This window comes from Glandiceps talaboti, chromosome 19 (assembly GCF_964340395.1).
Source record: "Glandiceps talaboti chromosome 19, keGlaTala1.1, whole genome shotgun sequence".
NCBI classification, from domain to species: Eukaryota; Metazoa; Hemichordata; class Enteropneusta; family Spengelidae; genus Glandiceps; species Glandiceps talaboti.
Genome location: NC_135567.1, coordinates 5,346,674 through 5,360,696, shown reverse-complemented (window position 1 = coordinate 5,360,696; position 14,023 = coordinate 5,346,674). Strand labels below are relative to the sequence as shown.

Below are 14,023 nucleotides of genomic sequence, written 5' to 3'. Positions count from 1 at the left end.
TTAATTGCAAGTGGTGGCTAAGCGTGCGAATAACTCCCACGTTTCTGCCGTGGTACCTACCTTTTAACATCTTCAATTGTAATCATAGTACTTCAGATTACTACGGTCGGATAGAGCGGACCAGTGAGGGTGGAGTTACACAATGTATCTCACAGTCTAGTGCATTCACATCCTAAGTATTATAGACCGTATTCAGACAATCAACAGTCACTATTGTCATCTGTGTTGTTAACAAGCCTTATCAATAGTTCGTTGTCAGTTTATAGAACAGTAACAATTAGTATTTGTCTTGTTTTCCTTGGACATTGGATATCCTAACCAATTGAATAAAACAATAAAAAAAACATTGACACCGTGGATACAAACTTATACGTTTTAGTCATATTCAGAAAGACATTGCATTTAAAGTAAACATTTAATGTAAAAAAATGGAAAAGAAAGAAGTATGTGAAGACATCCTGTATTCTCATACAGATCATCGTTAGTATAGTATTTATAGGGAACCATAGCGGACAATGTCAGTGTAACTTTTATTAAGTTGGATTATTGTTAATATTGATTTGTTTGTTTATGTTTTGTATCAGTATGGTGATACACCACTCCATGAAGCTTCTCAAAATAAAAGAATTGAAGTAGTGCGAATTCTTCTGGAAAGAAAGGCGGATTTCGATTTGAAGAATAAGGTAAACATTATCTTCTTTTAAACACATAAATATATTGTTTATACCATGGCACCCATGGAATGTATGCATACATGTATGTATGTATGTATGTAATTTATGTATGTATGTATGTATGTATGTATGTATGTATGTATGTATGTATGTATGTATGTATGTGTGTGTGTGTGTGTGCGTGCGTGCGTGCGTGCGTATGTACGTAAGTGTGTATGTATGTATGTATGTATGTATATGTATGTATGTATGTATGTATGTATGTATGTATGTATGTATGTGTGTGTGTGCGTGCGTATGTATGTATGTATGTATGTATGTATGTATGTATGTATGTATGTATGTATGTATGTATGTATGTATGTATGTATGTTTCACCCGCACACGTGTGTCTGTCTGTCTGTCTGTCTGTCTGTGTCTGTCTGTCTGTTGAATTGACAAATTTATTTCAGTAGTATGGAATGAATTGTGTACAAGTATTGAATGGGGCATTCTGTTTATTTTTGTTATTGTGTTTGTGTTCATGTAGAAAGGGGAACGACCATTTGATGTTACAAGGTCAAGCGAAATAAAACGGCTGTTGATGCACCATATGAAGGTAAATACAAGTATATATGTATATTTAATTTCATTTACATTTCATCGTATGTCCTATTCAGCACTTATAGCAGTGATATGCAATACCTATATGATTCGGATGTTTTTAAAATTTGTACCTTTGCAATATATAAATGCATGATTCCCCAGAGTATGATTTCGAATATACATTTTTGAGTTAAACAGTGTAAAGTTGGCTATAATTTTATTTGACAATATTTTTGAAATTATAGTTCATATGAAAAAATTAGATAGTGAATATGCTAATAAAGTATGTAGAATAATTAGTCTGTAATAGTAGATTTAGTATGTTTATGTATTTTATACCAAATTAATTATGTTTTCCTTTAATTATTGAACATACTACAATTTAACCATAAAGTGAGTGATACTGTTATTTCTTATATATCAATTTTATTCAATAAACTATTTTTGTAGACATTATGTACTTGTACATACAAAATTATAACACTCTGCTCTGGTTTGATTTATTTTCATAATATTCATAGTCTGTGTATGTACTTAATAACAAATTCATAATTTGAGTATTAGCTAACAATGAAGTGCAGTGATTGAAATTCTAAGTATCTAATTGTATATACAGTTTATCCTTTCAACAATCCAATTAAATTATTCATGCTAACAAAGTTAAACACGATTTTTAAATGTTTATTCATCCATCTTGTGTTTAATTATTATTTTATATTCATATTATAAATTTCATTATTATTTTCATTTGTTATTCAAGTATATTTATGTAAAACTATTCATTTATTTAACTTTGACAATAGTCAGTCAGTCTACACAGGTTACAAATGCTTCTAAACATGGATCCCAAAATATAGTAAGAATATAATGTGTTAAATAATAACATACATTATTTACATTGCTTGTGCTATATTACAATTGTCTGAATATATTATGTATTTCACTCTTATAAAGCAACAAGATTACCAAGAACTGATGAAAGAGCCTGGAGTGAAACAGAAGAAATGCAAACTATTTTTATGTGGCTATGCAGCTGTTGGAAAATCTACATTGACTAAGTCATTGCAAGGGGTATGTTTATAATTATCATTGTAAAACCAGTTAAATATATACGTAGTAAGTGTTTATTTATGTATACCAGGTATCACAGTTTTATGTATTGTAACAGAATAGAAATGGTGCACCTAATAAAACATACATATCATATACATAGATCATAGCTGAAGACTAAGTACTATCCAAGTCTATAAATGGTACACCTAATAAAACATACATATCATATACATAGATCATAGCTGAAGACTAAGTACTATCCAAGTCTATAAATGGTACACCTAATAAAACATACATACCATATACATAGATCATAGCTGAATACTAAGTACTATCCATGTCTATAAATGGTACACCTAATAAAACATACATATCATATACATAGATCATAGCCGAAGACTAAGTACTATCCAAGTCTATAAATGGTACACCTAATAAAACATACATATCATATACATAGATCATAGCTGAAGACTAAGTACTATCCAAGTCTATAAATGGTACACCTAATAAAACATACATATCATATACATAGATCATAGCTGAAGACTAAGTACTATCCAAGTCTATAAATGGTACACCTAATAAAACATACATATCATATACATAGATCATAGCTGTAGACTAAGTACTATCCATGTCTATAAATGGTGCACCTAATAAAACATACATATCATATACATAGATCATAGCTGAAGACTAAGTACTATTCATGTCTATAAATCCCTTGTAATCTTTCTGTTGTCTTTCACAAAACCCTTTGTAGACGTCAGACTGCATTACGACACAGCAGGGACATATATGGATACCGCTGCAATCTAATCAATCAATGCACTCTGCAAACAGTACATATTATACACTTGGTCGCCTAAATTCTTTTCTTCACGAAAAGTGTTTTTGTAGAAAGAGTGTAAGAGCTCAGACCCCATTCTGACATATATGTGCATACTGGTACTATCGAACCAATTGTAAACACTACATATCACAGACTCACACACTTGAATTATATTTCCATAATAAAATTTCTTGTAGATATCAAACCACCTGTGATATTCCAAAACCAGGGATTAATGTAAACCTCGGTGAAATTTATTGGGATTTGTTTACGTTCTGGAATAATATATGTTACACATAATTATTTTTATTTTCACAAAACTCTTTGTAGGAAAAGTGTCCGACCTCAGATCACGACCCCACACCAGGGATTGATGTAAATACTGTTAAAATAAGATCCAAAGATGGTAGTCATGAAGAATTCAGCTCTTGGGATCTGGCAGGTCAACCTGTATATTATGTGACACACAATATGTTCATTGCAGCTGTGTATTCTACATTCATTCTACTCTATATAATAGCTGATGAGGAGAATGGTAAACTAGTGAGACCAAAGACCTTGAAAGAAAGTCAGAAAGAAAAAGTATGTAATACTATCTTAAATATGGTATTTGTATTTGTTTTATTTATACTTAATAGCATTATAGAGTATTTGCATAGGTCAGTACGTTTTAGTCGGAAAATTGTAATTTTATGACTACTACAGTTGATAAGTATGTTACGTTTTTGACTTCATCTGGTATCTTAAATTGGATAAATGCAAACAGAAACGTTATTTTAGAACTCAAGAAACTAACAATCAATAGAGGAAATATTATTTAAATACATAATTTTTGATATAAAGCAGTATATGATAATTTAATAGATAATTTCAAATGCCATTTAAAAGTTAAAAGGTTGAATACACTTATATGCCTAAATCATATGTGTGTGTGTGTGGGGGGGGGGTGTTTATTTTAAATCCGTAATTATATCTGTATATTTGTTTATAGGTACTGACGTGGCTGAGATTTATCAAAGCAACCAATGCATCAATTCAACAAGATTCAAACACAGCGAGTGGTCCTTCGGCTAAACCATCAGTGATACTAGTAGCAAGTAGAGCTGACCTGGTAAAACCAAATCTCAAATATGAAGGTATGTGAAATTTAAGAACCTCTACATATAGTTCGAGAAATCCAAAGACATGTCCTACTTTCATGGAAGAAAAGATTAGTGTATATACATGTTGGACAGACTAGTGTTCAGTCAGACTGCACGCTAATTACGAAATCTCCAAACTTTTCAGCAAAAAGACAGAACAACACATGGAGATAACTAACCATGTTTATTTGTGTTTGTATGTGTGTGTGTATGTGTGTGTGTGACTGTGTGTGTCTGCCTGTCTGTCTGTGTATGTCCAGCCGTCAAGCTGTCTGTCTGGCTGTCTGTATGTCTGTCTGTCTGTATGTCTGTCTGTCTCTGTCATCGTTTTCTCAAAAACAACTGAGTAAATTCAAACGAAATTTGGTGCACATATACGTTAGGGTAATGGCTAGAACTGGTTAGGTTTTGGGTAAACATTTCATGGATATTAGTGAATCATTTCCACAATTAACAATTTTCTTTACTAAGGTTAGATCTTAAGACCACACACATCAAATTCAATATAATTTCATGTATACATTGATGATTACAAAGTGCATGTTTTGTATTAAACTTGATAATATAGCTTGTACTTTTAGTTAATCATTTTCATATTTTAATGATCTTCAGTAGTTAGGCTATATCCTAAGAATACACGCTTCAAATTTAATAGAATATGACACATACTTCAAGCAGAGTACGGACCACATGTGCCAAAAAGCTTGTAGATGTAGGTTTTAGTTTTTAACCACTTCCATAGTGAATGATTTTCAGCAATTATGCTATATATGAAGAGTGCAAGCTTCAAGTTCTATATAATTTAATATATGAACTCATGGTGCCAGAGTGCACCTTACTCATAAAGCTTTCTTTGGGTGAAGCTAACATTTGTCGAGGGTGAGTCGTAAATAGTTGGAAAATCCTCGAGCTGCCTTTGAGTTCCGTTCACTATATGGTGTTGATCTTACCTTTTGTTAGATTTCTTCATTTCTCTCACCGAGTGTTACTTTATCTAATGGTAGCGGTAGAGGGCGATGTTCATCGACGGCCAATCTTTGATTTCCATATTATTGACAAAAGTTGAAAGAGACATTGTTTGGGTAGTGACACTCTCAGTACCGCTGATAACCAGAAACTTGAGACGTCTGATATCTCTTGAATTAATCTCTAGGAAAACAGAAAGGGAAAATTGACAGTGTTGGAACATCAAAAGCATTACATGTGCATGTATTAACAAACTTTACATAATTTAACGCTTTGCAATTTGTCTCATTGGGTTTGCATTTACATATCTCTATATCATCGTCGTAAACTCATGGACCTTTTAGTTTAATTTGGTCAGTTTCTTTGGCCTGTGGGGGGGGGGGGTGGATTAGTAGTCGATTGGATTGAATGCATGTATGTATGTATGTATGTATGTATGTATGTATGTATGTATGTATGTATGTATGTATGTATTATGTATGTATGTATGTGTCTGTCTGTCTGTCTGTCTGTCTGTCTGTCGATCGATCGGTCTGTCTGTCTGTCTGTCTGTCTGTCTGTCTGTCTGTCTGTCTGTCTGTCTGTCTGTCTGTCTGTCTGTCTGTCTGCCCGCCCAAGCCCACCCGCCCACCCGCCCATCTGTATGTGTGTGTATATATGTATGTATGCATTTATGTATGTATGTATGTACATACGTACGTACGTGTGTGTGTGTGTGTGTGTGTGTGTTTGTGTTTGTGTGTGTGCCCCTGCCTGGTGCCTGCTTTTTCTTCTTTTGTACATCTCATATTCTTCAGAGTTTCAACTGCCTTAATATGACGAAGGTTAGTCACATTTATTTTCTAGTACAAAAATGTTGAATATAAATATTATTCCGACTGTACTATGGATGCCTGGATATCTCATAAATCAGTGTTGTATATTAAGTATGTTATGATTTGTTCTCTGCACCAACACTAGGTCACTACTATACACAGTTGAATTCAAACACACGAGTCATTCTAAAGTATGCCGACAACATTGACCTTACCGCAGATTATGACAGCACATTTGACAAACAAGATATTTTGTTAATTGGTCAAAGCAACAACCTTTAATGTACATAACACTTATAAAATGAGTTTTGATTTTATTAGTGGTTGTCAGTGTACGGGAATATTTTGGTAAGAGAGAAATTGTAAGAATAGTTTTTAAAAAATACCTTGTTGACAGAGTTGGACCAGACAAATTAACCAAGACCAGGTGATGGTATATGCCCTCACACAGTGTATACCGAATGTAAGAGTGTATACCAAATCAGCTGTTCATAAACCAAGTTATATACAACTGCCAAGGTGACGCATTACTAGCATATTTTACTAAACCTATCAGCATATTTAATACTGGTGCCTCTTATTGTTACGAAGGTTTGTTGTCTATATCTAATACATCACTCTGATATTTTCGACTACTTCTCTGAAAGTGGTGGTCGGATTGCTTTGTTATTGGTGTGCATGTGCTTTGAGGAAAGCTAGTCAGTGTTGTTCATGTCATGTTGATACAAAATTAATCATTTTCTATGTTCAGTACTTTTCGTCAAAACAAAGCAATAACAATATCAATAATCAAGTGGTGTTACAAATTGCAAAGGTGATAACATTGTTGGGTGGACAAGTGAATTATCACTGAAAAGTTGCTGGAAATATTCTGTATTGTTCTGTATGTATGTATGTATGTATGTATGTATGTATGTATGTATGCATGTATGTATGTATGTATGTATGTAGGTATGTATGTATGTATGTGTGTGTGTGTATGTATGTATGTATGTATGTATGTATGTATGTATGTATGCATTGCATTGTAGTGTGCTGTGTTGTACTGTATTGTACCGTACTGTACTGTACTGTACTGTACTGTACTGTACTGTACTGTACTGTACTGTACTGCACTGTACTGCACTACACTACACTGGCATAAAGTCACAAACTGTATTTCCCTCTCAGGGAGATGGATAATTCAGAGTTGAAAATTAGAATCATGACATTACATATAAACTGTACAATAATCATTTGATCATAGCCCCTGGCATTCGTTTCTTACTCACCTGTATAACCTTGAACCTCACTTAAATTCAGTAATCTGACATTAATGTCAGGAATACTGACATGTTCCCAAGGGAGTTTCAATATCGCGTAATTGGTTGATTTGTGTTTTGTAGGTGTGCGTTGGTGAGTTATCACTGTACTACACTTTGAGCAAAATACTGATCGTCTACACAACATATTGTTTATATATTTACCTAACTTTTACCGCACTATAGACGATCTTCCTAATCACTCTGTTTGTCCAGGGAAAATTATAAGACAAAGTTCCAACTTTGATTTTTGCTACCATTCTAGTAATGTCCTCACTACCTCAAAAATTGAACCAAATTGAATTTTAAACAGCCTATGCAAACGTTTTCTTCACCATCAGTATAGTGTTTAATGTCAGTCATTTGTGTCATAGACATAGGTCATTGCTTTACTTGAATGCCGGCAATAGCATATCTCTTTCTAAAAATTACTTTGTTTACAAAACATTCAATTGTCGTTTTTTTCTTTTTAGCACAAATGACCTGAGGTTCAGTAGTGCTATAGGGATCACCCGCGTCTGTCTGTGTGTGTGTGTGTCTGTCTGTCTGTCTGTCTGTCTGTCTGTCTGTCTGACTGCCTGCCTGCCTGCGTGCGTGCGTGCGTGCGTGCGTGCGTGCGTGCGTGCGTGCGTGTGTGTGTGTGTGTGTGTAAACAAGTTAAAGTCAAAAACCGCTGAACCGATTGCCATAATATTTGGTGGGTCCATTACCTTGGGTGTCTAGTTGGGAAATTGTTCAAACGAAAATGACCGCAACACCGGTTTGTGATTTGGGTAAAAAAATGTGATTTTTGGTCAAAAAGTTAAAGTCAAAAACAACTGGGCAGATTAGGCTGAAATTTGGGTGAAACATTCTTCAGGGTAATTTTACTTAGAACTGTTGATGATGTCAACAATCTATAATTCCAAAACTACTGAGTAGATTGGGCTGACATTTAATGGGAATGCATCTAGGGATGTATGGATTAAGAAATATTAAGCACACAATGATTCCATGAGTGGTATGCAAATTAGGTGTAAACATGTTCATTTTTGGTCAAAAACTTATATCTCAAAAAATACTTGGTCAGTGAGTCAGATTTTCTTTAAAACATGTTGACAAAATTGGCCCTAGCAACTATGGCCATGCCCTTAGCAATAACAAAATGGCAGTATATTTTGGTCAAATAATAACGTAATTTGGTAGGCAAGTGAGTAAATATTCAAAATATGTACGCAAATACCTTAGCAACCATGACCACGCCCATAGCAACAGCCAAACGATGGTGTATTTCACAGAGAACAGGGATTAATTGTCAATTGAAAAATATTCCAAAAATGATATTTTCCTAGCAACAAGACCACGCCCATAGCAACCGTCAAATAATCACATATATTGCAAAGATAACAACAGGAATAGAAAGGCAAGTGACTAAACATTCAAAACATGTATGTAAATGTGCCTAGCAACAAGACCACGTCCATAGCAACAACCAAATTAGTATATATATTGCGAAGATATCAAGAGGATTAATAGATAAATGAATAAACATTTAAAAATGTATGCAAAGATGCCTAGCAACAAGACCATGCCCATAGCAACAGCCAAATAATCATGTACATTGCAAAGATGATATCAGGAATTCATACACAAGTGAGCAAAAACTTTCAAAAATGTATGCAAATATATCTAACAACATGACCACATCCATAGCAACAGCCAAATGATCACGTATATTGCAGGGACAATATCAGGAATTCATACACAAGTGAACAAAAACTTTCAAAAATGTATGCAAATATATCTAACAACATGACCACGCCCATAGCAACAGCCAAATGAAAGTGTATATCGCAAAGATAGCAACATGGTTGGATAGGCAACAGGATAGTCATTCAGCAAATGAACACCTATTGTCAGCATGGACTAGCATATGAATAAACATTTTTAAAACTGCACAGTTATGCTACAACACCATTGGTGCTAGTTGTGTCTTTTTGTTGGGGAGGGGTAGAAGCAGGCAGGTGTCAAATGGCATCAATTTTCCATATACCATTCCAGGAATGTCCCTCGTGCCTCAAAATTTCAAGCAAATTTAATATCTATAATCACGACCTTTATAGTCTACGTAAAGGCTTTGTTTGCCATGAGTATATAGTTATAATGTCGGTTTACACAGTCTACGTAAAGGCTTTGTTTGCCATGAGTATATAATTATAATGTCGGTTTACACAGTCTACGTAAAGGCTTTGTTTGCCATGAGTATATAATTATAATGTCGGTTTACACAGTCTATGTAAAGGCTTTGTTTGCCATGAGTATATAGTTATAATGTTGGTTTACACAGTCTACGTAAAGGCTTTGTTTGCCGTGAGTATATAGTTATAATGTCGGTTTACACAGTCTACGTAAAGGCTTTGTTTGTCATGAGTATATAGTTATAATGTCGGTTTACACAGTCTATGTAAAGGCTTTGTTTGCCATGAGTATATAGTTATAATGTCGGTTTACACAGTCTACGTAAAGGCTTTGTTTGCCATGAGTATATAGTTATAATGTCGGTTTACACAGTCTATGTAAAGGCTTTGTTTGCCATGAGTATATAGTTATAATGTCGGTTTACACAGTCTATGTAAAGGCTTTGTTTGCCATGAGTATATAGTTATAATGTCGGTTTACACAGTCTACGTAAAGGCTTTATTTGTCATGAGTATATAGTTATAATGTCGGTTTACACAGTCTACGTAAAGGCTTTGTTTGCCATGAGTATATAGTTATAATGTCGGTTTACACAGTCTATATAAAGGCTTTGTTTGCCATGAGTATATAGTTATAATGTCGGTTTACACAGTCTATATAAAGGCTTTGTTTGCCATGAGTATATAATTATAATGTCGGTTTACACAGTCTATGTAAAGGCTTTGTTTGACATGAGTATATAGTTATAATGTCAGTTTACACAGTCTATGTAAAGGCTTTGTTTGCCATGAGTATATAGTTATAATGTCGGTTTATACAGTCTACGTAAAGGCTTTGTTTGCCATGAGTATATAGTTATAATGTCGGTTTACACAGTCTACGTAAAGGCTTTGTTTGTCATGAGTATATAGTTATAATGTTGGTTTACACAGTCTATGTAAAGGCTTTGTTTGCCATGAGTATATAGTTATAATGTCGGTTTACACAGTCTACGTAAAGGCTTTGTTTGCCATGAGTATATAGTTATAATGTCGGTTTACACAGTCTACATAAAGGCTTTGTTTGCCATGAGTATATAGTTATAATGTCGGTTTACACAGTCTACATAAAGGCTTTGTTTGCCATGAGTATATAATTATAATGTCGGTTTACACAGTCTACGTAAAGGCTTTGTTTGCCATGAGTATATAGTTATAATGTCGGTTTACACAGTCTACGTAAAGGCTTTGTTTGCCATGAGTATATAGTTATAATGTCGGTTTACACAGTCTATGTAAAGGCTTTGTTTGCCATGAGTATATAATTATAATGTCGGTTTACACAGTCTACGTAAAGGCTTTGTTTGACATGAGTATATAGTTATAATGTCGGTTTACACAGTCTATGTAAAGGCTTTGTTTGCCATGAGTATATAAATATAATTTCTGTTTACATAGTCTATGTAAAGGCTTTGTTTGCCATGAGTTTATAGTTATAATGTCAGTTTACACAGTCTACGTAAAGGCTTTGTTTGCCATGAGTATATAGTTATAATGTCAGTTTACACAGTCTACGTAAAGGCTTTGTTTGCCATGAGTTTATAGTTATAATGTCGGTTTACACAGTCTACGTAAAGGCTTTGTTTGCCATGAGTTTATAGTTATAATGTCAGTTTACACAGTCTACGTAAAGGCTTTGTTTGCCATGAGTATATAGTTATAATGTCGGTTTACACAGTCTACGTAAAGGCTTTGTTTGCCATGAGTTTATAGTTATAATGTCGGTTTACACAGTCTACGTAAAGGCTTTGTTTGCCATGAGTTTATAGTTATAATGTCAGTTTACACAGTCTACGTAAAGGCTTTGTTTGCCATGAGTTTATAGTTATAATGTCAGTTTACACAGTCTACGTAAAGGCTTTGTTTGCCATGAGTATATAGTTATAATGTCGGTTTACACAGTCTACGTAAAGGCTTTGTTTGACATGGGTATATAGTTATAATGTCGGTTTACACAGTCTACGTAAAGGCTTTGTTTACCATGAGTATATAGTTATAATGTCGGTTTACACAGTCTATGTAAAGACTTTGTTTGCCATGAGTATATAGTTATATTGTCGGTTTACACAGTCTATGTAAAGGCTTTGTTTGCCATGAGTATATAGTTATAATGTCGGTTTACACAGTCTACGTAAAGGCTTTGTTTGCCATGAGTATATAGTTATAATGTCGGTTTACACAGTCTACGTAAAGGCTTTGTTTGCCATGAGTATATAGTTATATTGTCGGTTTACACAGTCTACGTAAAGGCTTTGTTTGACATGAGTATATAGTTATAATGTCGGTTTACACAGTCTACGTAAATGCTTTGTTTGTCATGAGTATATAGTTATAATGTCGGTTTACACAGTCTACATAAAGGCTTTGTTTGACATGGGTATATAGTTATAATGTCGGTTTACACAGTCTACGTAAATGCTTTGTTTGTCATGAGTATATAGTTATAATGTCGGTTTATACAGTCTACGTAAAGGCTTTGTTTGCCATGAGTATATAGTTATAATGTCGGTTTACACAGTCTATGTAAAGGCTTTGTTTGACATGAGTATATAGTTATAATGTCGGTTTACACAGTCTACGTAAAGGCTTTGTTTGCCATGAGTATATAGTTATAATGTCGGTTTACACAGTCTATGTAAAGGCTTTGTTTGCCATGAGTATATAGTTATAATGTCGGTTTACACAGTCTACGTAAAGGCTTTGTTTGCCATGAGTATATAGTTATAATGTCGGTTTACACAGTCTACGTAAAGGCTTTGTTTGCCATGAGTATATAGTTATAATGTCGGTTTACACAGTCTATGTAAAGGCTTTGTTTGCCATGAGTATATAGTTATAATGTCTGGGGGGGGGGGATTGGACAATTTAATTTACATTTCAATCGTCCATCATCAATGGCTTCACTTTATCAGACAAAATAATCCAACATTACCTATTAAATAGCCTAAACTGACGGCATGAAAACATTAGCTTAGGTATGTAAATTCTTGGGTGAAAGTAAATGTGGGTGATTGTTCTATGATTGTACATATCTTTCCTTCCAGCTGAGGCAGTTGCCGATGAAATTCTGAAAGAGGCCCAAGAGAAGTTCGGGAAGTACTTTGACATATCTGACAAACGATTCATTTTGAATTGTAAGGATATCGAGAGTGACGAAATGCAGCGACTGAGAAACTTGCTATGTGAGATAAAGGTATGGTTGAGTAGAGTAAATCATTCTGTATTACACATATATGCAAACTATCTATAACCCCCGTTAATCTGATATTAATAAGTTACAAATTAACAAATCCACTGGGAAAAGAATTGATCACTTATAATATTCACAGGACTCAAAATACAGGCCATCAAAACTAACACCGGTTTCTTAAGTTCGGTGTCTATTCAGTCATGCCTTGTTCTTGAGATGCACTAACATCTAAGACATTGTGAACATTTGCACAATTGTCTTGTTTCACTAGAAACCTAACTATATTATCGGAAATAGCATTTAACAATGCTCATTAGCAATACTGATTAGCCATAGCTGTGACCACTTTGGCAATCATATACTTTGGCAAATCTTGACTTTACATTATTTGTTTATTTCTTAAAGATATGTACTGAACTGATGACAAGTTGGAATGGCCTTGACCTTGTCACATATACATACTATTAATCAAAACTGTCTAAGTGTCATGAAGTTTGATTATTTACAGATATCAAAAGCTAGGATGATGCCATACATCTGTGAGGAGATACTTGAACAAAAAGACAAATGGATCACAGACGAAAGATTTCCTGTGATGTATTGGACCAACTACGTCAAGGCTGTTAAATCAATTAGTGAACGTAATGAAAGCTTTGAAGATGATTTCCTTAGAAATGTTACAAGCTACATCCACGATATGGGAGAGGTATGTCACTTTATATATATCTGATAGTTATAGTAAAGTTCTTCACCTATATTGTTTTAACAGGACAACTTTGGTTAACCAACTGTTATTTTAAAATACCTGAGCATTATCCAAAGTTGATCTGTTAAAATCAATAATGAGCATAAAGATATGTAGTGTAATGACGTTATACTTCGAATTCGATGAGTGTTTACACTAGAACGTACACCTTATTACCTACAGCCCTTTTACACAACTGATTACGGCCACCCACTGTCATGTAAATGCACAAATTCACTATATATAGCACATATTGCACATCTCAGTCAAATAATCTGACATTTTCCCCCAAAATCTCAGTGCGAATTCCATTAAGCTGACAAGGACTCGTAGTGTAACAACCTTAGAGAGGCTTCGGTAATTACAGGTGGGGGGGGGGGGTGGGGGGTGGTACATGGAATATTACCCTCCCCCAAATTGATGGTGCGTGCGCTCTCACCCACTGTCACTGTTCTCTTCCAAACCTCTGGGTTGAGGTGAAGTAGACCACTTCATTGTAGT

General features: G+C 34.3%; 1 protein-coding gene across 1 annotated transcript; it reads left to right on the top strand.

Annotated features, from left to right (window-relative positions):
• The first annotated feature begins 428 nt into the window (after positions 1 to 428).
• LOC144450377 (death-associated protein kinase 1-like) lies at positions 429 to 13,561 on the top strand. Its single transcript, XM_078140978.1, has 9 exons — positions 429 to 443; positions 585 to 683; positions 1,204 to 1,272; positions 2,214 to 2,330; positions 3,478 to 3,729; positions 4,139 to 4,283; positions 12,632 to 12,780; positions 13,286 to 13,483; positions 13,547 to 13,561. The coding sequence occupies exons 1-9, from the start codon at positions 429 to 431 to the stop codon at positions 13,559 to 13,561; spliced, it is 1,059 nt and encodes a 352-aa protein (XP_077997104.1).
• The last annotated feature ends 462 nt before the right edge of the window (positions 13,562 to 14,023 follow it).